The 22,350-nt window shown below is 59.9% G+C and overlaps 2 protein-coding genes across 5 annotated transcripts in view; one reads left to right on the plus strand and one right to left on the minus strand.

Moving 5' to 3' along the window:
* On the plus strand, nucleotides 1–14,683 carry LLGL1 (LLGL scribble cell polarity complex component 1). Its single transcript, XM_031934340.1, has 23 exons — nucleotides 1–70; nucleotides 199–316; nucleotides 2,817–2,898; nucleotides 2,994–3,124; nucleotides 4,126–4,284; nucleotides 4,361–4,523; nucleotides 4,617–4,752; nucleotides 4,993–5,047; nucleotides 5,183–5,337; nucleotides 5,433–5,656; nucleotides 5,816–5,883; nucleotides 7,081–7,234; nucleotides 7,309–7,413; nucleotides 7,962–8,254; nucleotides 8,550–8,697; nucleotides 8,939–9,092; nucleotides 11,070–11,365; nucleotides 11,929–12,193; nucleotides 12,363–12,477; nucleotides 12,643–12,755; nucleotides 12,988–13,108; nucleotides 13,222–13,301; nucleotides 14,050–14,683. The coding sequence occupies exons 1-22, from the start codon at nucleotides 1–3 to the stop codon at nucleotides 13,298–13,300; spliced, it is 3,204 nt and encodes a 1,067-aa protein (XP_031790200.1). The 3' UTR covers nucleotide 13,301; nucleotides 14,050–14,683.
* The window catches only part of FLII (FLII actin remodeling protein), a 14,276-nt gene continuing 6,548 nt past the window's right edge, over nucleotides 14,623–22,350 (minus strand). The window contains exons 11-30 of one of the 4 annotated variants that reach the window (XM_023191734.2): nucleotides 22,027–22,174; nucleotides 21,709–21,845; nucleotides 21,306–21,518; nucleotides 20,885–21,064; nucleotides 19,149–19,231; nucleotides 18,950–19,024; nucleotides 18,615–18,698; nucleotides 18,365–18,536; nucleotides 17,724–17,828; nucleotides 17,452–17,643; nucleotides 16,958–17,146; nucleotides 16,727–16,866; nucleotides 16,405–16,642; nucleotides 16,119–16,273; nucleotides 15,973–16,033; nucleotides 15,739–15,867; nucleotides 15,545–15,651; nucleotides 15,356–15,461; nucleotides 15,162–15,227; nucleotides 14,623–15,080 (exon numbers count right to left, since the gene is read on the minus strand). In XM_023191734.2, coding sequence (XP_023047502.1) covers nucleotides 14,946–15,080; nucleotides 15,162–15,227; nucleotides 15,356–15,461; nucleotides 15,545–15,651; nucleotides 15,739–15,867; nucleotides 15,973–16,033; nucleotides 16,119–16,273; nucleotides 16,405–16,642; nucleotides 16,727–16,866; nucleotides 16,958–17,146; nucleotides 17,452–17,643; nucleotides 17,724–17,828; nucleotides 18,365–18,536; nucleotides 18,615–18,698; nucleotides 18,950–19,024; nucleotides 19,149–19,231; nucleotides 20,885–21,064; nucleotides 21,306–21,518; nucleotides 21,709–21,845; nucleotides 22,027–22,174 — 2,715 coding nt within the window. In that variant the 3' untranslated portion in view covers nucleotides 14,623–14,945. Of the gene's footprint in view, nucleotides 15,228–15,355; nucleotides 15,462–15,544; nucleotides 15,652–15,738; nucleotides 15,868–15,972; nucleotides 16,034–16,118; nucleotides 16,274–16,404; nucleotides 16,643–16,726; nucleotides 16,867–16,957; nucleotides 17,147–17,451; nucleotides 17,644–17,723; nucleotides 17,829–18,364; nucleotides 18,537–18,614; nucleotides 18,699–18,949; nucleotides 19,025–19,148; nucleotides 19,232–20,884; nucleotides 21,065–21,305; nucleotides 21,519–21,708; nucleotides 21,846–22,026; nucleotides 22,175–22,350 lie in introns of all 4 variants that reach the window. The other 3 variants (XM_023191735.1, XM_023191733.1, XM_023191731.1) reach the window with 3 other exon arrangements.

Here is a 22,350-nt window from a genome sequence, read left to right on the forward strand (position 1 = left end):
ATGGCGGAGCCCGGGGGTTTAGCCACCTCCCCACCAGCTGGAGGCATGGTAACCCATTTCACAGTTGAGGGTACTGAGGCACAGAGCAAGTAGACCTGCCTCCTACCCGCAGTGTGTCAGCTGCAGACCCTGGAGGCTGCCATGGGGTGGGCCTCAGGGTGGGCCACGGCAGAGGTGCCTGGGAGTGCTGACCCCCAGCAGCCCTCCCCTCCTCACAGACGGTGGAGCATGGCTTTCCCAATCAGCCCAGCGCCCTGGCCTTCGACCCTGAACTTCGCATCATGGCCATTGGCACCAGGTCTGGGGCTGTCAAGATGTATCCTTTGCAGGCTAGGTGTTCAGGTCTGTTCAGGACCACCTGCCTGTAGTTCCTGTGTTCTGGGGTCCTGGTCTTGGCAGCGTCCAGCTCGAGAGTAGAACAGAGGTGCTCTGCTGGGCAGTAGTGGGGGCTTCTGTGGGCGCTACAGTAAGTGCTGGGATCTTGGTGGAGGTTGGCGTGGCTTCTGTACCTGAGACGACTGTGCAGAGATGATGGGGTCCTTTTGCTGAGAGACGGGTGGTCAATTTGCAGTAGCACAGCTGTCCCTTGCTACATGTCAGCCAGCCAGTTACCTAGGCGACCCTGCCATCGTCCCAGCAACTCTGGGGAGGCCAGGGAGGGGGGCTGGGCCGTGATACCAGTGGAGGGTGGCAGGTGGGGCCACCCTCCTGCCAGGGTGGCAGGTGGGGCCCTGGTGAGCCAATGCACACACGTGTGAATGTGAAGACACATGTGTTCAGCCAAGGGGGCTGGGGGCAGTGCCAGGCTCGGCATGGTGAGTGCAGCACGGCCCCCACCTGGATCCTGGCTGCTGCACAATGGGCTGTGTGAGCCACACAAAGCGGGCATTTTCCCTGCAGGCCCGGGGTGGGGGTGGGGGGCAGGCCAGCAGCTCAGTGTCTCCTTGCTGGCCCTGGAGAGTCCCACCCCAACTGCTCTTGGGGAAGCCGAGGTGCCAGGGTCTGGCTGATGGCGACTTGGTGAGGGGTGCTGACCCCTACCCCTCCTGTGTGGCCCTCTGAGTTTCAGTATCCTGGTTTCGGACATCAGTTCCCAGAAAATGTGTCAATGCTGGGAAAGGGGAGGGTGTGGGATGGGGGTCTCCTCACCCCAGGTCTGGGGGCACTGGCCAGGCAGGGGTAGGAGTCTGAGCCTGTGGTTTGTGAGCTCTTTGCCTACTCTGGGGAGTGTGGATGGGCTGAGATGTCCCCTTCTCTCCCATGGCCCCAGCAGCACCTGTGGGTGACTAGGGCAGTACTCTGGGCCTGACATGCCCCACTGCCTGGCCTGCTGCTCCCACTCCTGTGGGTGCTGCGCTGCCATCCGCACATGTATCCCTGCAGCCTTCAGGTGTCCCTCTTGTGTTGGAGTCTCCTGTGCTCTTGTCCTCAGGCTCAAAAAGAACCTGAAGTGCAGATGAGGAGACTGACCCTCAGAAAGGAGGCTGGAGCCCGGGGTCCTCTTCCCTTCTTCCCCTGACCACCACTGCCTGGAGCCCCTCGGGTTGGGAAACTGAGGCTGGAGAGGGCCAGCCCTGGTCACTAGAAGCTGCCCCTCCCCCTGCCAGACCGGCCCCATCTCCTTGACGACCCTGGTTCCCGCCCAGCTGCTCCTGTCCCCTCTTTTGTCCCTTCTTCAGAGTTTCTCGCGGGGCTCCTGTAGGGAATCCCAGCTCAAGCTCCAGGCAACGGCTCCTGTGTTGTCACCGGGGCAACGTTGCTGACTCCTCCCTGCACCCTCTGTCCTGGGGCCCTTTCAGGCCCTGCTGTCCACCATCAGCCCTGGAGTTGCCGGGACTGAGGCACTGACACTGGGCACTTCAAGCAGGTCACCCACCCCCTCCGAGTCTCTGTGTGCTCATCTGTTAAATGGGCAGGCTGGGGTCTCTCCTCCCTCAAGGTGGCAGTTGTTGGCTGCCCGCCTTGGAGGGAGGTGGGTTTTCTTTTTTGTTGTTGTGTTTCTGAGACAGAATCTCACTCTTTGTCGCTCAGGCTGGAGTGCAGTGGCACAATTTCGGCTCACTGCAGCCTTTGCCTCCTGGGGTCAAGCAATTCTCTGCCTCAGCCTCCCAAATAGCTGGGATTGCAGGCACCTGCCAGCATGCCCGGCTAATTTTTGCATTTTTAATAGAGACGAGGTTTCACCATCTTGGCCAGGCTGGTCCTCAACTCCTGACCTTGTGATCCACCCACCTCGGCCTCCCAAAGTGCTGGGATTACAGGAGTGAACCACTGCACCCGGTGGAGGTGGGTTTTCTTACCCATGGCTGAAGTTTGGCCTGAAGCTATGGGAAAAGGCAGTCTGGACTCTCTTGCTCCCTGGCTTTCTTGTCCAGGCCTTGCACCTCTGGCCTGCCTGATCCCATCTGGCAAGGCGCAGCTCCCAGAGCCCATAGAAACGTGGGGCTGAAGTGGAGCGGAGCCCCAGCCTCTCACCAGGCTGAGGCCAAGCCTGCTGGGTGTGTTTATTCTCACTGGATCTGCAACAGCCCTGTAAGGTGGGCGTCACTGGCCCAGTTTACAGGAAGTGAAGGTCCTATAGCAGCACCTGACTTGCAGGAGTGAGTGGAGCCTGCACACTGATCTTGGGGATACTGTAGGGGTGAAGGGTGGGAGCTTTAGGGAGGGGGGCCTCCGTTCTTCAGGGAGGCCTCCTGGATGGGCAGGCCCATGCCGGGGTCCACTGGAATAGTCCGGGTTAAGGAGGAGCCTTGGGTGTCTCCCTCGCCGTGGTTTGCTGGTCCATGCCTGTTTCCACCTTGACCTGCCACCCTCAGCTATGGTGCACCTGGCGTGGAGTTCACAGGCCTGCACCGGGATGCAGCCACCGTCACACAGATGCACTTCTTGCCCGGCCAGGTGAGCCTCTGCTTCCCACTGGCCATCTCCCTGTGACCCCCATATCTACTCACCCCCCTAGGCCAGACTAGTTTTCACCTCTGCTCACACACCAGGGCCGCCTCCTGACCCTGCTTGATGACAGCAGCCTGCATCTCTGGGAGATTGTCCACCATAATGGCTGTGCCCACCTGGAAGAGGCACTCAGCTTCCAGCTGCCCAGCCGGCCCGGCTTTGATGGTGCCAGGTACTAGAGAACTTGGCTGGGGCCAGCCACTGGGCAGGGAGGATCTGGGGGAGTCTGTGGGAACCTGCTGTGCAAAGGCAGCATGGAGACAGGCAGCTGTCAGTGGGGGCTGTGGTTCAGGGCAGGATGCTTTGAGCTGGGCCTGGGTCCCAGGCTGCGGCTATTGGACCCTGCTTTACTGAGGTATACTCTGTGAACTTTTCAGGTTAAATGGGAGGTTTGGGTTGAGTCCAACATGAGCAGGTAATTAACATTGTGAGCAGCAGGAGGTACATGCATTATATGCCAAACTCCTAGGACCTGAGGCCTGGCACTATGCTTACTGCAATGATGGGGGTGTCTAGGGGTTTGGGGCAGGGCCTAAGCCAGTTAGTAACAGCGAGGGTTCCCTGGCCACTTCAGTTGTGGGTGGGCGACAGGCCTTTCTGTGCACAGGTGAAAGGGCAGGGTTGAGGGCAAGGAGGGTCCCACGGGCTGTACTTGGTAAGGTTCTGGCAGCATGCCCAAGCTGGGTGAGAGTATGAGGAGTCTCTCCCCCCACCCCTGCCTGAAATAGCTGGAAAAGGGGAGTCCTAACCCAGGGTTGGATTCCTGGTGCCTCCCAGCTTCTGCAGATGAGGGTATCTGGGGCCCTCTTGTGAAGTCAGGAGATGTCTGAGGGCTGGCAGCCGGAATCCTAGGAGGGACTCAGCGGGGAGATCTGGTCCTGGCTTGGGCAATGCTGTGGTTCCTGCTGTCCTCTCCTGGTGGGTGGGAGGAGCTGGGAGCCCAGTCTGCAAGACCTGGGGAACCTATTTTTATCTGTCTCCCTGCTGACATCCTTATGAATAATTGAGCGGGCTGATTATGATGCAATGTCTTCCTGGGGTGGCTCTGTAAGTAGGCCCTAGTGAGTGCTGTGGGGTCAGTAATGAGTTATCAGCAGTGGCCCAGCTCCTCACACCCCACCTCAGCAGGTGGATGGGCTTGCACCCTTACTCCCTTTCCCTTTTTCCCTGCAGTGCTCCGCTCAGCCTTATCCGAGTCACAGTGGTCCTGCTGGTGGCTGCCGGCGACATAGCAGCTCTGGGCACTGAGGGCAGCAGTGTCTTCTTCCTGGATGTTACTACCCTGACCCTGCTCGAGGGGCAGACGCTTGCCCCAGGCGAGGTTCTGCGCAGGTGAGAGGCTGGTGGGCTTCCCAGCACACACTGTGTGCCCAGGAGGTTCTACTGGCTCACCTGCCTTTCTCCACAGTGTGCCAGATGACTACCGCTGTGGGAAGGCGCTGGGCCCCGTGGAGTCACTCCAGGGACACCTGCGGGACCCCACGAAGATTCTCATTGGCTACAGCCGGGGCCTGCTGGTCATCTGGAACCAGGCCTCGCAGTGTGTGGACCACGTCTTCCTGGGGAACCAGGTATGTGGGTGAGGCCTGTGTCCCCTCAGCCTGGGCCCCTTGTGCGTGCCCACCATGGCTCATGCCTGCCTGCCTGCCCCTGCCTGCCCACAGCAGCTGGAGAGCCTGTGCTGGGGGCGTGATAGCAGCACTGTGGTCAGCTCACACAGTGATGGCAGCTACGCTGTCTGGTCTGTGGATGCCGGCAGCTCCCCAACGCTGCAGCCCACGGTAGCCACCACACCTTACGGTGAGTGCTGGGGAGGCCTTAGCCAGAGGGTGGTGATGGGAGGGGGCACCACTGAGCCAAGCCAAACTGGCTGAGGAGTGACTCCCCCGAGGGGGTGGTCTGGTGGCAGTGTGCCTCCCGCCGACTTCCCGGGGAGGCAGGAGGCAGCTGCAAGGTAGAGAGCAGTGGAGGGCAGAGCAGGAATGGCAGAATTGCTAAGAACCACCAGCGAGTCTGGTCTGACGCTGTCCCACCCCTCAGGCCCCTTTCCCTGCAAGGCCATTAACAAGATTCTGTGGCGGACCTGTGAGTCTGGGTAGGTCAGGGGAGCGGGTGTCCGACGTGAGCCGGGTCTGGCTAGGGGGCTGGAAGGGTGGGCTCTTCCTGGGTTGTACAGTATGTGCTCGGGACCCAAGTGGTTCATGGCTCACACAACTCTCTATGCACACAGGGGCCACTTTATCATCTTCAGCGGTGGCATGCCCCGTGCCAGCTATGGTGACCGCCACTGTGTAAGTGTGCTTCGAGCCGAGACATTGGTGACGCTGGACTTCACCTCCCGCATCATCGACTTCTTCACAGTGCACAGCACGCGGCCTGAGGATGGTGTGTGCCCTGCCGTACCCTGCCCTTTCCCAGCCTCACCTGGCGCCCTCTGCCACCTATGATTGTGCTCACCCCATACCCGCTCTGTCCAACAGAATTTGATGACCCCCAGGCCCTGGCTGTGCTGCTGGAAGAGGAGCTGGTGGTGCTGGACCTGCAGACTCCTGGCTGGCCAGCTGTGCCTGCCCCATACCTGGCCCCACTGCACTCATCTGCAATCACTTGCTCGGCCCACGTGGCCAATGTGCCCGCCAAGCTGTGGGCCCGCATTGTGAGCGCTGGCGAGCAGCAGAGCCCCCAGCCTGTCTCCAGTGCCTTGGTGTGTGCGGGGATCAGGGGGGTCTTACAGGGTGGAGTCTTGAGGAGGGCGAGAATGTTTCACTTCTAAGCCTGGAGGTCAGAATGTGCCATGCTCGGGGTGAAAGGGAGAAGATGTTTGTTCTAACCTTGTGCACACATCTCTGCCACCCCCTCCCAGAGCTGGCCCATCACTGGGGGCCGAAACCTGGCCCAGGAGCCATCGCAGCGAGGGTTGCTGCTGACCGGGTAGGTGTGCGTGCTTATGTGGGTGAGTGGGCTCCTTGCTGTTGGGGGAGAACTCATCCTGGGCCTGGTGGGTGCAGAGGTACCAGGAGACTCAGGCCTGGCCCCTGGCCTCGCCCAAGGTGGATTAGAATGAAACCTCTCTGGACCTTGGTTCAAGGTGCTGCCCTGATCTGCCTTTTGGCCTGGAACTGAGCTCTACCAAACCCCAGGGCTCCACCCGCCCAGCCTGCCTGCCCTGGGACTGGAAAATCTGGGCTGGCCCACGCTGAGCTGCCCAGGGAAGGTGCCAGAGAGCCCAGCCTGGGCCTGGCGGGCGCTGACGTGCCCGGTGACTCAGGCCTTAACTTCCTGCCCTGCCCCCACTCCCGCCTGTGCTGGGACCCTCAGGCCTCTGACTCCGGTGTGCCCTTCCCTGCTGAAGAGCTTGCTGTGGCTTTCAGGGCTGCCGGAGTGAGTCTTAACCACCCCACAGTCACACACCTCTCACACCCGCCCCCAGTCACACACCTCACACCCGCCCCCAGTCACACACCTCTCACCCGCCCCCCAGTCACACACCTCTCACAACCACCCCACAGTCACACACCTCTCACACCCGCCCCCAGTCACACACCTCACACCCGCCCCCAGTCACACACCTCTCACAACCACCCCACAGTCACACACGTCTCACACCCTGCCTCTGGGCTTTCACCACTGCCCGGGGCCCTGCTTGGGCTCTGCAGCTGTGTCCCAAGGCTGCGCCGTAGATCTGCTTCCTTCCGGCCTCTGCAGTCTTCCTGCTCCTCCACCTACGTGATTGCCTCGGGCCCCAGGCAGCTCCTCCCCCGTGATGCCCCACGCTCTGTTCTGTGACTGCCTTGCTCTTGATCACCTTTGATGGCTGCTGCAGTGCAGGCAGAACCCCCATAGTCCTCTGTTCTCTACATGTCCCCCTTGGCCACCTGTTAATCAGGGTGGTCATTTCCACCCTGTGGTTTAAAGGGCCGTGGTGCATGTGGCCTGGCATATAGCAGGTGCACGGTGCGCCTGTGCTGTATACAGTAGGTGCCTATTGTTTTTTGTAACAATAAGATTCCGGTCAGTGTTTGGCACGTGCAGTAGGTGCTTAGTGAGTGGTCATCAGATGAGTGAATGGAGGGGTGTGCAGGCCTCCCAGGAACCCAGGGGTAGCCCTGACATCTTCCTTCCCTGTAGCCATGAGGATGGCACCGTGAGGTTCTGGGATGCCTCGGGTGTGGCGCTGCGGCCGCTCTATAAGCTGAGCACAGCTGGCCTCTTCCAGACGGACTGTGAGCACGCTGACAGCCTGGCCCAGGCTGCCGAGGACGACTGGCCACCCTTCCGCAAGGTGGGCCCCTCCCCTGGCCCTGATGAGCTGGTCCCAACTCTGCCTGGACTCATTATTCCTTCCCATCCCTCTAGGTGGGCTGCTTCGATCCCTACAGTGACGATCCCCGGCTTGGCGTGCAGAAGGTTGCTCTCTGCAAGTATACAGCCCAGATGGTGGTGGCTGGCACTGCAGGCCAGGTAGGGCTGGGTGTCCCCTGGGTTGGAGATGTCAGGGAGGGCTTTCTGGAAGCGATGGGTCGAACTGAAGGGTCTGGTGGAGAGGGAGATGGACTGGCACAGGCAAAAGCCAAGGTGGGAATAGGGCTCTGGGTGGGCCTGGCTGGGGTGAGGACAGATGGGAAGTGCGCCTGTCGCTGGGGGAACCACAGTGTTGAGGAGGGGCGGGAACTCATGTCAGTGCTGTGCTCCGGCACTCACACTACATACAGGAGGGGCTCAATGTGTCCTTATTGCTAAATGGGAGATAAAGGCTCAGGGTAAGGGTGAACATTTGCCCTTAGAGGGCAGGGACTAGTGTGTCTTGGTCACCACTGTGTTCTTTGTGCTCAGCGAGGGCCTTGGTATACAGTAGGCATTCAGTGACTGCTTATTTAGCTGATGAACTGAAGACAGTCCTAGAACCACCTTGGTGGTGTCTGGGGCTGCTTCAGAGGCTACAGGCTGAGTGGGGCCCAGGGCGGCCCCTCCCCTGTGCTGATGCTCACCCTGCCTGGCTGTGGGCTCAGGTGCTGGTACTGGAGCTTAGTGATGTGCCGGTGGAGCAGGCGGTCAGCGTGGCCATCATAGACCTCCTCCAGGATCGCGAGGGCTTCACGTGGAAGGGCCACGAGCGGCTGAGCCCACGCACGGGACCGCTGCCCTGGCCTGCTGGCTTCCAGCCCCGTGTCCTGGTGCAGTGCTTGCCGCCAGCTGCTGTCACCGCTGTCACACTCCACACCGAGTGGAGCCTCGTGGCCTTTGGCACCAGTCATGGCTTTGGCCTCTTCGACTACCAGCGCAAGAGCCCTGTGCTGGCCAGGTGTGTGGGGTGGGGGCGGCTGGGCAGCTGGAGCCCCCAGCGAGATGGGGTCTGGGCTTCTGTTTCCACCTCTCGTGTTTGGTGTGGCAAAGGCCCCACTAACCTCCATTGCCCCATAAGAAATAACCTGGCAGCTCCAAGAAGGACATTCTCAGCACCAGCAGCAGCTAGGTCCACAGGACTGCACCAGAGGGGCTGTGACTCCCTGACCTGGGTGCCTCCACAGGCCAGCAGGAGTGTGGTGGCTGCTCCAGGAGGCTGCTCTGTAGCACAACTGGACCCTGTCTTCCCCCAGGTGCACTCTTCACCCCAACGACTCCCTGGCCATGGAGGGGCCGCTCTCCCGGGTGAAGTCTCTGAAGAAGTCGCTGCGCCAGTCTTTCCGGCGCATTCGCAAGAGCCGTGTCTCGGGCAAGAAGCGGGCTGCTAATGCCAGCAGCAAGGTGAGCTGGGGTGGGCTGCATGGGAGCTGTGCCTGTGTCCTGTGCCTTGGCCTGGCCCTGGTCTGGGACCCCTGGGGCCTGCTTAGCTCAGTGCTCCTCCCTCGGCAGCCCCTGGGCCCTCCGGACGGATGGGTGAGCTGCGCTGGGTGGTGGAGGAATGGTAACAGAACACAGGGCGCAAAGCAGGATGCAAGCCGCGGGGGTGCTAGGGAGATAGTGTTCAGGAGCCCCTGCCCGGCAGTTGCAGGAAGCCAATGCACAGCTGGCCGAGCAGGCCTGCCCCCACGACGTGGAGATGACGCCCGTGCAGCGCCGCATTGAGCCCCGCTCTGCCGATGACTCCCTATCAGGCGTCGTGCGTTGCCTATACTTTGCCGACACATTCCTTCGAGATGGTAAGGCAGGGGCAGAGAAGGGGCAAGGGTTGGGGAGGCTGGCCTCAGTTGGCCACGTGGGAGATGGGTGGTGGGACTGCACCTTCCCGGAGGTTTGAAAGTTTTACTGAATGTGGCTGGGCACAGTGGCTCACGACTATAATCCCAGCACTTTGGGAGGTCGAGGCGGGTGGATCACCTGAGGTCAGGAGTTTGAGACTAGCCTGGCCAACATGGTGAAACCTCATCTCTACTAAAAATACAAAAATTAGCCAGGTGTGGTGGTGGGCACCTGTAATCCCAGCTACTTGGGAGGCTGAGGCAGGAGAATTGCTTGAATGTGGGAGGCTGAGGTTGCAGTGAGCGGAGATCGTGCCACTGCACTCCAGCCTGGGCAACAGAGAGAGACCCTCTCAGAAAAAAACCCTTACCATCCAGCTCCCCCAGGGGGACTGCTGGGTCACCCCCCATCTCCCTTGGGGGGCTGGATGGTAAGGGATTTTTGAGTGAGCTGGGTGGGCCTCTCAGATCTGAGCCAGGAGAAGGGAGGTCGAGGCCTGGTGGATGACAGTGAGGGGCACCAGCCAGTGCCCAGGTCCTGGGGCGGGCATATGTGTGGGCAGCTGCCCAGCCACTTGGCTGGAGTGGAGCAGGTGAGGGTCGAGGAGTGTGCCCAGGGAGGTACTGCTGCTGGCCAGAGGCTGAGGACCTGGCTTTGATTCTCGGTGGCCTGGGAGCCCTGGGAAGGTCCTGGGTTTGTCAATTGAGTCACTGATTGATTTTGAACTTGTACAATGGGAGAATTTCAAACATACACAAAAATAGAGAGGTGGAAAGTTGTCCCACATATCTCACATGCCTGCCACCAGCCGTGTGCGCCTTGCGGAGTCTGCCCACCTCCTCCCCCACACTCTTTGCTGGTTTTTTGCTGGGGTATTTTAAACGAAAACCCAGACAGAAGCACTTCAGCGTGTTCCTGACAGATGTCACTGACAGTCACTGCTCACATCATGTCCTGTAGAATCGATGTGAATTCCTGAGTGTCATCTGCTTGGTCTACGAGCCCAGCTTTCTGATGCCATTTATTTGTTGAGAGTCTTTGTGCAGTGGATTTTCCCACTGTCTGGATGTGGCGGGTGCAGCTGGAGGTGGGGAGTTCCTTGGCTTTTTGTTTTTTCTGACTACAAAGACCCAGAAGAGGACAGCCTGGGGTTTTTTACTTGTTCCACTGTCCTGAGAAGGCTGACAGGTTCATGTTCATGGCCGGCTGGGGCTCCTGTTGGGCATGTTTTGCGTTGTGCAGACACTTAAACTGCCTCAGGATCCATCGGGTCATCAGAGAGCAGGTGGCGAGTCTGCTCTTGCTTCTGCTGGGCTGGGCTCCGATTCTCCACTAAAGCTTGTCCCCCAGAGGTTCAGTTCACACAGGCGGAGCAGGGTCGATGGATGGGCGTCCTAGGTGTCCCCAGGCTTGGTGGCTTCCTCTGGCTGTCACATAGGGAACACACTGAAGACGAAGGGGGTGAAGCAGGGCTGAGACAAGGCGCACCTGTCGACAGGACTAGCAAGGGGATGCGGGGGTGGAGGGAGGAGTCGGGGTCTTCTGGGGCTTGGGGCCTGAGTGATGCTAGGATGGAACTGCGTTTACTGAGATGGGGGCTGAGGGTGCAGTGGGATGGGGCTGGAGGGCTCAGGGTCTGGTTTGGGTGCCCATCGGCATCCTGTGCAGATGCGCTACAACTGTTCGGGCCTCTGCAGGAGGGCTGCATCCTGGGCTCTGACTGCAGTCAGCAGCATAGAGCTGGGGTCTCAGGCTTTGAGACTGGAGGTCACCAGGGAGGCATGGGACAGGAGGGAACCAGCCCTGAGTCCCAGGGTGTCATAGTTAGGAAGCAGGGGTACAAGAGAGGCAGGGCGGGACCTGCAGTCTGTGGGGAGACCACAGGGGAGATGCCTGGCCCACAGGGAGCTCCCTCTTCATGCACTTGTTTTCTGCAGGGGCCCACCACGGGCCCACCATGTGGGCTGGCACCAACTCAGGCTCCGTGTTCGCCTATGCACTGGAGGTGCCGGCAGCAGCGGTGGGTGGTGAGAAGCGGCCTGAGCAAGCGGTGGAAGCCGTGCTGGGCAAGGAGGTGCAGCTGATGCACCGGGCGCCTGTAGTGGCCATTGCCGTGTTGGACGGGCGTGGCCGCCCACTGCCCGAGCCCTACGAGGCCTCACGGGACCTGGCGCAGGCACCTGACATGCAGGGTGGTCACGCTGTGCTCATCGCGTCTGAGGAGCAGTTCAAGGTGAGCCACTGTAGTCTGGGGGGGACTCCCCTCCAGGCCTCAACCTCATGGACACCACTGGACCCTCTAGAACCCCTTCCTGCCTGTATCCCCCACTGTTGGGACCCTAATTCCCTTGCACCCCAGAAAACACCCCCAGTCAGCAGAGAACTCCTACCGAAGAACCCTGATACCCCCTCAGCCTGCTCAGTTCCCCTGGGAGGGCAGGAATCTAGTCCTATCTCACTGTGCCCTACAAGGCTCCTGTACCCTGCCCAGACCCCTGATTCCAGTCCCCAGGGGCTCTGCCTCGAAAGAACTCTAGGTTTGGTGGGGATACCAGTCTCATAATCTTGGCACTCTGTGATTGATTTTGTCACAGATCGAGAGAGGGCCTGGGAGGTTTCTGGAGTAGTGTGAAGTCTGGAGTTTAGTGGGGCAGTCAGGTGTACAGGCAGGGAAGGCCACGTGGCAGTGCAGCTGGGCTTCGTGGTGGGAGCTGGTGGGTCAGCAGCTATGAGGGTGAGAGGCCCTAGGGATGAGGACAGGGCCAGGCTATGTGCTCACCGGCCACCTGCTGTCAGGTGTTCACACTGCCCAAGGTGAGCGCGAAGACCAAGTTCAAACTGACGGCCCATGAGGGCTGTCGTGTGCGCAAGGTGGCACTGGCCACGTTTGCCAGTGTGGCCTGCGAGGACTATGCTGAGACCTGCCTGGCCTGCCTCACCAACCTGGGTGACGTCCACGTCTTCTCGGTGCCTGGCCTGCGGCCCCAGGTGCACTACTCCTGCATCCGGAAGGAGGACATCAGCGGCATTGCTTCGTGTGTCTTCACGCGCCATGGCCAGGGTGAGACGGGGCAGAGGCCGAGGAGGCCTTCCTTAGGCGAGCGAGCTGAGCGGGACCAGTACTGCCTGGGAGCAGGAAGGGCACTCCGGGTGGGCACTGGCCCAGGCCACGGAGGAGCTGTGGTTGGTGGCATCTCCTAACTGCACTCCTCATTCTTCTGTTCACCCAGGCTTTTACCTGATATCCCCGTCAGAATTTGAACGCTTCTCCCTAAGTGCCCGGAACATCACAGAGCCGCTCTGCTCTCTGGACATTAAGTGGCCCCGCGATGCCATCCAGGCCAGGTGGGTGGAGGGGCAGCCCCTAGCCTGGGGGACCTGTGACCAGGGCCAGGTCTCATCCCACCCCCGAGATTTCCTTCCCTGGGCGTGGGTGTGGGAGGGCAAGGATCTAGGGTGCCAGCCTTGAGTCATCCACCTATGGTCCCCATCATGGCCTCATCTCTGCAGTTACAGGCTCCGAGAGTCACCCAAGCTGAGCCAGGCTAACGGGACCCCAAGCATCCTCCTGGCCCCACAGAGCCTTGATGGAAGCCCTGATCCAGCCCACAGCAAGGGACCTGGTGAGGGGGGCATGAAAGGGGTCCAGACCCTGGCCCCACAGTGCCCTGGGGGAGGGAGTCAGGACTCACATAGCTCAGGGATCGGGCAGGCTTCTGTAGAAGATGGGTGGTTGTGTGCTCATTGGTGCCACCCCTCACCATGGGCTGGCTGCCTTTGGATCTGTGTCCCCAGGCCCCCAGGTGCAGAGGGTGCTAAGGGTCCTGGTAAGGGCTGATCACTTGCTCCCTGCAGACACCCCAGAGCCACCCGAGGCTGCACTCTCACCCATGTCCATCGACTCAGCCACCAGTGCTGACACCACGCTGGACACGACAGGGGACGTCACAGTGGAAGATGTGAAGGATTTTCTGGGGTGAGGCTGGTGGGCAGGTCCACAGGAAGGGCTGCCCTGTCCCCTAGGCCTCCTCCCCAGGGCTGCCAGGGGCTTCCCCGCCCCAACCCCTGAGCACCATCCCCATCTTGCAGCTCCTCTGAGGAGTCGGAGAGGAACCTGAGGAACCTGGCAGAAGACGAGGCCCATGCCTGTGCCATCTTGATCAAATGAGGTGCTGCAGGGGTGGGGCCCTGGTCCTCACCACTGGCAACGTCCACCCCCTTCAGCCCCTGCCTGGGTACCACTTGGCCCTGCTCTTCCACCTGGGACCGTAGCAGGCCCCTGTGATGGTGGCACTCTGAAACCTGGCTGCCTTCCGTGGAGTGCCTCAATTGGGGCTCACCCAGACACCAATGTCATGGCTGGGTATTAGAAAAGCAGGGCCAGCCCCTCAGCCCTTGCATGTGGCAGGTGGTGGTTAGGACAAGACCAGATTAAACCACTTAGAGGTGGCAGTAGTTTGGAGCTTGGGAGCTGGTTTGGCCAGTCTGTTTCATAGATGAGATCACTGAGGTGCATGAGGTCAGGTCTCATCGGTTGTGCCCAGCAAGTGGCTGACTTACCCTGCCCGAGTCTGTGTGGATCCTCACCTAGATCTGGGGCCCATAGATCTGCCCAGTGCATTTGCTGCCTCGTGCTCCCAGCCACCTGCCTGGGCCATAGCCTCACCCTGCACAGGACATGGACACCTCCCAGCTCTTTGGTGCCCCTCCCTGGCCTCAGTGGGGCATATGTGGCCTGGTGCTTGGATACCCACCTGGAGACTCAGCAACCCCATCTCAGGCGGTTACTGAAGGGCCCTGCCTGCCCTGCAGAGGAGACAGTGGCAGCACCTGTGTGGTCCGGCCACTGTGGCAATCCATCTGCCCTCTTTGGCCCTCCCTCACTTTCTGCTGATATCCCTTCTTTCCCTCTCCCAGGAAGGCCAGAACTATCCCGACCTCCACCTGCCCTGCTCGGAGCTGGAGTGCTGGATCCCTGGCACCTGCCTGGCCCATTAACATAGACCCACGCCTGCTAACCTGTAGGCTCCACTGGGACCTGCTGTCCTGTCCTGCCTGACCCTGGACCCTGGAGCAGCACCAGCCCCAGGGTGTGGGCCTGGAACGTGGGTCAGAACTGAGCCCTCCTGCAGGCATTTGGCTGCCCTGGGGGCCCACTGCCTAGGGAAGAGGACAGGTGGGGCCCAGCACCTTGTGCCACCTCCCACTCCACACACCGTCCTTCCCCCTCACTTTGCAAAGAGTATTTTTCTAGCGCCTGGGCTGGACAGTTGTTTCTAAAACTATTTTGGTACCTGCTCCTGGGCCAGTCCCCAGCCTGTCGTGAGTGTGTGTGTGTCTGAGTGTGGATGTGACTGGGAGCTCTGCTGGGCATCCACAGCTGGGGCCTAGTCAGGTGTGTGTGTTGGGGGGGTAGGGAAGGCCCAAGATGAGTTTTCCTGTAGATTGTACCTTGGGGTTTTTTCTGTTATTTTGTTAAAATTAGCGCCATTTTAATATTAAAAATACTGATTTTTAATATTGAAAATAAAAGCATTTAATATCTCTTAAAGGGCAGCCACATCTGCTTTATCCCTGGCAGAGAAGTGAGGGGGTTTCACACATGTGCTCACACTGTGGAGGGAGTCGGATTTCCCAGACCCCTGAGGGCACCTGTCAGGGTCATCCCCATTGGTGCTGCTTGAGGCTACTGGCGACTGTGGCACTGGACGTGGCTGGAGCAGGCGTTGTCACCTCAGTACATTCTTTGCTAGCAGACAGTGGACGAGGCTCCTTCCTCTTCCTCACCAAGCCTGGGGCTGTGCCAGCCTGTCTTAGGCCAGGGTCTTGCGGAAGGCACTCCAGGCATGGAAGCAGCGGGTAAAAGCGTGCTGCTCGTTGCCCTTGCGGACCAGGCGCAGCCGGCGCGGCCGCTCGTGTTCCTTGGACCGCATGTGCTGGATGTACACCTGGCAAAGGGACAGTGAGCCTTGGGTGATGACCCCGCCCTGCCCACAGGCCCACCTCGGCCCTCCCTCCACCCAGCTTACCTGGCAGGCCTTTAGGCTCAGCTTGATCTCCACCTGGCTAGTCTGGGTCCCCACCCACATGTAGACCTGTGGGGGCAGCAGAGGAGATACGGTCGCATGGGTGCCTGGGAACACCCCCTTGCTCCTGGCTCCAAAATTCCCACTTATAAGTCTACGGGTGCCTCAGAAGGGCAGGGCCAGTGGCAACATCGCACCTCTTGGCCGTTGTCTAGCAACATGATGTCGTCATCTGCCAGGTCATCTTGACAAAAATCGGAGCATTTCTCAGTCACTGCAAAGTAGCCCTTCTCGTTGGAGCACCTGGGAATCAAGGGTCAAGGTGAGGCCAGAGGTCATAAGCAGCAGTGCCAGGACCGAGGGGAGGGTCAGGGCCCTGGCCTCACCGGAAGAGCCGTGTGTGCTTCATGTACTCGGCATCGTCATCATAGGGCTTCTGTGCCCCAATGCCCACCCAGAAGAAGTTCTCAGGCTCCTCGCCTTCGTTGATAACCTGTGGGAAAGGCCAGTCCAGCCCAGGGCCCCTGCCTGCCCTGGCTCCCCTGTGTGTGCCCGCCTGCCTGCCCGCCTGCCTCCTGACCTGCTTGCTGTAGGAGGTGTCAAACATGGTGTTCAGGATGTCTTCTGCCAACTTGGCTTCGTCAGGGTCTGATGCCCGGCCCACCCAGGCATACACGATGCCCTGGTTGTCCTCACTCTCAAAGGGAACCTGGGGAGTGTGCAGGGGTGGGGGTCAGGGTGTTTGTAGCTGACTTAGCCCCCAAACACCCCACCCCTTGGTCCACGGAGTCCTGGCTCACACCCACAACCCCACCTTGAGGATGAAGCAGAACTCGGAGTTGAGAAGGCTGGAGTCAGTGTTGATCTGGATGCACCTGTGGAAGGGATGGGGGCATCAGCAAGGAGTCAGGCCTGGCTCCCTGACCCCTGCTCGCCACTGTGTCCCCCCCAGCCAGGCACCGGGTGCAGAGGGCGCTGCCGTTGGTGCGGATCTGGTAGAGGCTGGGCTGCTGGGCGCCCTGGGCCGCCTTCCTCTTGCCCCGGTGGATGATGAACTTCCTCTTGAAATGCGACAGAAACTTGGGGTTCTCCTGCTGCTGCGTCATGCGTACCACCTGGGGATGTGGAAGTGTTAGGGGCAGCTCCCTGGACCCCCACCTTCCCCTTGGGAGCCTAACCTTCGCTGGGTCTGGGCCCCACCACACCCCTCCGCCTGGCCTCGGGCTCGCGGGGCTGCCAGGCACACCTCCAGCTTCCCAGGGAAGAGGCTCTCGAACTTCTTCTGCAGGCTGAAGGTGAAGGTGAGCCAGCCCATGTTGGAGGCTTCCCGGCCCTGCCAGAAGTACACAATGCACTGGAAGTCCTCCTCTGGCTGCTTCTCCTCTGCCTCAGCTGTTGCCTCCTCGCCTTCTTTGCCCTCGGCCTTCTCCTCCTCTTTGTCTTCCTTCTTTTCCTCCTCCTCATACTCCACGGGCACCCAGTACCTGCCGGGTTGGAGGGTTGTGAGCAGGGGCTAGAGCCCCCAGCACTAGGGGAGGGACCTAGGGAAGGGAGTGCTGAGGTGGCACCTGCAGAGGAAGACGTAGCAGTCCTGCGTATAGAAGTGGCCAAACTCCTCTTCTGGCAGCCGTGCAAACTTCTTGCCCTCCAGCACGAAACCCTCCATGCCGTCTAGGTCTTCGTTCCACTCCTCCATCAGCTGCTCCGCCTGCAGGCGGCAGGGACCCGCCCCGCGGCAGGTCAGAGTGCGCTGTGCGCATAGGGCCCGCCCTCGGCCCGCCCCCTGGCCCCGCCCCCACCTCCGCCACCGACATGGGCGGCTGCCTCGGCAGGAAGAGCGCAGTGAGGTCAGCCTTCATCTGGTCTTTCTTCTCGGCGTCGCGTTTCACCTTCCCCGAGAGACCCGGGCTCTGCAGCACGGCCTCCGCGTTGCGCGTGTAGTCCACTGTCAACACGTCGTCCCAATTCTTGAACTTGGCCTTGAACACCTGCCAGGGAGGCCATCAACTAACCATGAGGGGTGCGGCATGGTTAAGGTTAGGGTTGGAGGAAGTAGCCCGAGGCTTGAGGCGGGACCCAAGGGAGATCTAGGGCGGGGCTTGGGAGGCGGGGCCTCGGACGCGGAGGTAGGAATAGGAGTGGCAGCTTGCAGATGGGGCGGGGTCTGGGCAGAGTCAGCAAAGAGGAGGTGGGTTTGGGCCCAGCTCTGTAGGGAGACAGTGGAACCACAGGAGGCAGGGCATGTCAGGGTGCAAAGGATCCTGGAGAGGGGCCTCCGAAGCAGAAAGCGCACCTGCGCCTCGGTGCCCTCGAGGCTGCGGCTGACCGTGGCATGGCGTGGCCGGTGCAGCATCCCGCACAGCTCCTGACCCAGCTTGAGGGCAGCAGCGCGCACCAGGCGCGGGGACTTGCGGCCGAGCCAGATGAACACGTCGGACCAACAGTCCAGAATGTACACGCAGCGTGTGTCCAGCAGACTCTGCAGCTGCGGACCGAGAGCCTGGAGGTCAAAGCCCAGCCAACAAGGAGGGATCCGGCCCCGCGCCCTCCTCCTGCATCTCTTACCAGCCGCATTCTTGGCATCAGCTCCACCTTGGGACGCTGCTTATGTTCCACGGAGAGCTTGTAGTTGATCTGCGGCAGCTCCAGGTAGCCCAAGCCCAGGCCCACCTGGCAGGAAGGATGAGCATGGCAGGGAAGGGGTCTGGAGACAGGAACCTCACCCACACAGCCCTCTGCTCTGGAACCAGCCCTGCCCTGCAGCGTGGCTCACTGACTGCTCCCGTTTCCCCCTCCCCGTCAAAGTCTTTAGGGCTATCCTTTCAGAAGGGCTTTTAAATGGTGTTTTCCCTGCCTGCCCTCTCCAGGCCCTTCATGTCATTTCTAATTCTCTAACTTGTCCCTTTCCTGTTCACAACAATCTGGTTAATTGAGCCAAGGTTCCCAGCCCTGGCACTAGGTGCTTCTGTCTCCCCTCCGGCCCCACCATCCTGGAAAGACTCAGTCAGGCTACTTCTGGAAAGCAGCCTCTGGACCTTTGCTCATACTGTTCCTTGTCCATAAGGTGGCACCCTCTCCCCACCAAAGTCGAGAAGTCGCGCTGGAGCCCACAGCCAACTACATGGGTGTGTAGCCTATTCCCCCCTCCCCCCCGGGTCAGCGGGTGAACTTGGGAGGCCAAGGTGGGCCTCAGCAGCAGGGCTCACCTTGTATAGCTTGGGCTGAGGCGGCCAGAAGTCATCAGGCACATGCTTCTTGATCTCAGAGGGCTCCCCACCCAGTGCCTCCCAGAACTCTGGGAGCTCCTGGCCCTGCACCAGCAGTGTGATCTCGGCCTTCCCTTTCCGCTCATTCTTGTTAATTTTCTCTGCAAAGAGCCTGAGAACAGGACGCAAAGCCATCAGCGAGGCTCACACCCCTTTCCTTCGCACAAAAGACCCCACAGCATCCTCGTACCTGGCCTTGGTCGCGCTGCTCAGTGTGGCCTGGGCCCCCCGCCACACGTAGATGTCTAGCCCTCGGTCCAGAAGGAAAACAAACCTGGACAGAAAGGGGCAGGAAGGAGCTGTGATGGGGCATGGGGCAATGGTCACCCCATACTCCTGACCCCACCAAAAAAATCCCTCACTATGGGGTTTCTAGGTAAGCCTCAGGGATCCCCCGCCAAGCTCGTGGGCAGGAGTTAAAGGGGTTGCTAGAGGGCCTCCTCTTCTAAGAGGCCCACACCTGCCCCCACTGGTGGGGAGGAGGGTGAGGGTGAAGCACCTCCACCTCACATTGTTGGGGCTCACCTTGGGTCCAGAGAGGCCCCCTTGAGGGGCACAGGTTCCAACTTGATGTTCTTTTTCCCATACACACGATACATCCTGGGCGCAGGACAAGAGTGGCTCAGTGTAGGCACCAAGGGCCTAACTTAGCCACAACACCCTCCCCTCCACCCCTTGCCAGCAGACTCCAGGTCCATGGCCCCCACTGCCCCCATGCCCTCACCTGGTGACGTAGTGTGTGTCTTCCACAGTGTAGAAGCCACTGGCTGTTCCACCCTCAATGTAGGAGATGTCGTTGTCAAACACCTGTGTGTGTGAGGGTGTGGTTCTTCATCACTGAGCTGCTCCCTCCCCCACCAACCACTGCCTCTCGGGTGGGGTACAGAGTTGCATACAGGTGAACTGAGCTACAAATCCCAGCACTTCAGGAGGCCGAGGTGGGTGGATCACCTGAGGTTGGGAGTTCGAGACCAGCCTGATCAATGTGGAGAAACTTCGTCTCTACTAAAAATACATAAATTAGCCAGGCGTGGTGGCGCATGCCTATAATCCCAGCTACTCAGAAGGCTAAGGCAGGAGAACCACTTGAACCTGGGAGGTGGAGGCTGCAGTGAGCCAAGATCGGGCCTGGGCAACAAGAGCAAAACTCTGTCTTAAAAAAAAAAAAAAAAAAACAGATCTGGCTGGGCACAGTGGCTCATGCCTGTAATCTTAGCAGTTTGGGAGGCCAAGGCAGGTGGATCACCTAAGGTCAGGAGTTCGAGACCAGCACTACTAAAAAAATACAAAAATTAGCTAGGCATGGTGACACATGCTTTTAATCCCAGCTACCTGGGAGGCTGAGGCAAGAGAATCGTTTGAACCCTGGGGGCGGAGGTTGCGGTGAGCCAAGATTGTGCCACTGCACTCCGGCCTGGGCAACAGAGTGAGAGTGCGTCTAAGAAAAAAACATACACAGCTGGGCATGGTGGCTCATGCCTGTAATCCCAGCACTTTGAGAGGCTGAGACGGGCGGATCACGAGGTCAGGAGATCGAGACCATCCTGGCTAACATAGTGAAACCCCGTCTCTACTAAAAATGCAAAAAATTAGCTGGACGTGGTGGCAGACGCCTGTTGTCCCAGCTACTCGGGAGGCTGAGGCAGGAGAATGGTGTGAATCCGGGAGGCGGAGCTTGCAGTGAGCCGAGATCGCGCCACTGCACTCCAGCCTGAGGACAGAGCAAGACTCCGTCTAAAAAAAAAAAAAAACATACACATCTGTGCCTATAAACATACACACACTGGGGTGTTAGGATGTATGAAAAATATGGATGCGTTCACCCACGTGTGTAAAGATGCCAGCAGTAGGTTTAGATGCATGCGTATCAGGGTACACAAGCAAGTGGGTTCATGGAAGAGTGGAAACCTGGGTGAATATGGGTAAAAAAAATCTCAGGCGGGGGGTATTTGTACATAAACTCCATGTGTGTGTACGTGCGAACATACGTCCAGGTATAACCAGCTGGCGGCTAACACTGCTCAGTAATTTATTCAAGACTGGACTCTGGTCCCACCCTTGGCCCCACCTCCTTGGCACCCAGGTGTGTCCCTGCCTCCTAATAACAGGTTTTGGCCTTGCCTCCTCACTGCTCTCAACAACACCCCTTCCAACCTACTCTCAGCTCCCGTGTCAGCCCACTGGTCTAGCTCCCGCGCCCAGCCTTGTACCCTTACCCTTGCCCGGCTGAATTCTGCCCCATGTTCCAGAACTCTCCTTTACTGACCCGGGCTTTGGCTACCTTAGACCTCACCCTGCCATCTGCCTTAGGTCCCGCACAGTATCGTTGATCCAGCCCCCTTTAATCCCAGCTCCCTACCTGCCCACCTGTTCTGCCTACCTTCCTTGGGCCCACTGCCCCTGCACCAGAGTTCTCTGGGTCCCCCACTCTGTCCACCCCCAATTTTATTGGGCTGGCACCTGTAGGAACTCCTCGCTCTCATCGCCCATCTCCTCCCGGACAGTGCGGCACTCGGCACCCAGGTAGTTGCGCAAGTTGACAGCGTGGATGGCAGAGCAAGCTTTCTTGTCGAGTGTGGCCTCCCCACCAATCCAGTAGTAGATCTCCCAGTTGAGGGAGCCGCTGTCATCCAGAAAGGTCTGGAAGCCAAGGCCCCGTCCACATCAGCCTTCATCCTGGCTTTCCGGCAACCCCAGAGAGGCCACTCTGAATAGCACAGGCTTCCCAGCCCCTGGGCAGTACAAAGGTGCCTGGAGCACCTCTAGCAGCCTGCCCACCTCCCACCTGGCCTCCCTGAACAGAACTCGAGAGTTGGGGACTAAGCCATCTTAGAGGAAGGCACCGGGCCACACGGCCCCTAACAGCATGCCAGGCCCTCACCTTGAGCACGATGTAGCAGTCAGCCTCGTAGAACTTGCCGTGGAAGGCTTCCTCCACTAGCACAGGCACGAAGTTCTCGATCTGCCAGATAGTCAGGCCGGGCAGCTGGCCCACGTCCTCCGTGAAGAACTCGGAGTAGTCAAGGCGTGGCTTCTCCAGGCCCTGGTCCCAGCGCCGCACCTTCCCGCCGGGGGCCCGGGCATCTGCGCTCTCCTGGGGGCAGAGTCATAGAGCATGGCTTGACTCTGTGAAGCCACTCAGGCTAGTCTTTACTTGCTACCCACACCTCAGGGACTTTGCACAGCTGTTCTCTCTGCCCAGCGCCCCCCATCCCTCTTGGCCAGGGTCAGCCTTCAGTAGAAGTTAAGGCTCCCTGCCCTGTCCCAGCCCTGGCCTGGCTCACCTCCTGCTTTTTGTTCTTCTCCTGGGCAACATCTGACATGCCTTTCAGCACCTGCTTGGCCTGGTCATCCTGGGCTGAGTCCTTGCGCCTCCGCAGCCGCATCTTGCGAGCCATAGGGTCCTTGGGCCCACTCCCTGCTTAAGGGAGGGGCAAACAGCTGAACCTTCACTGGGTCTGCTGCCCCCTTGGGCATGCGACCCACCAGGGGCCAACTCTACCCACCAGGGTTCAGAAAGCTGTACGCCACCCCATTTACATGGTGTCATCTGAGGCCTGGAGAGGAGCCCCTGCTCCCAGGCCAGATCCTTCCCCACTCACCAGCTGCAGCCGCAGCCACGGTAGCAGGGGAGGCACCTGCCAGCCGCAGCTGGTTCTGCAGCGAGAAGTCGATGTTGTACCACTCAGCGGCACGGTCTGCGGGCTTGGGCGGCATGACCAGGTTGGGGTTCTCCCGCACATCCAGGACCTGCCCCGTAGGGTGAGCAGAGCTGGCACTGAGCCTGGGTCCCACCTCCCAGACACACCAATCCAGTTTCTTGCTCTTGTCTGCAGCCACCAGGGCTGAGAGGTCAGGGACCTGGGTTCTCCTCCCACCCACCTCTGGGGCTGGTTAGGGGTTTAAATGAGACTGTGGAGTGTACT

Source organism: Piliocolobus tephrosceles, chromosome 16 (assembly GCF_002776525.5).
Source record: "Piliocolobus tephrosceles isolate RC106 chromosome 16, ASM277652v3, whole genome shotgun sequence".
In the NCBI taxonomy this organism is placed as follows: domain Eukaryota; kingdom Metazoa; phylum Chordata; class Mammalia; order Primates; family Cercopithecidae; genus Piliocolobus; species Piliocolobus tephrosceles.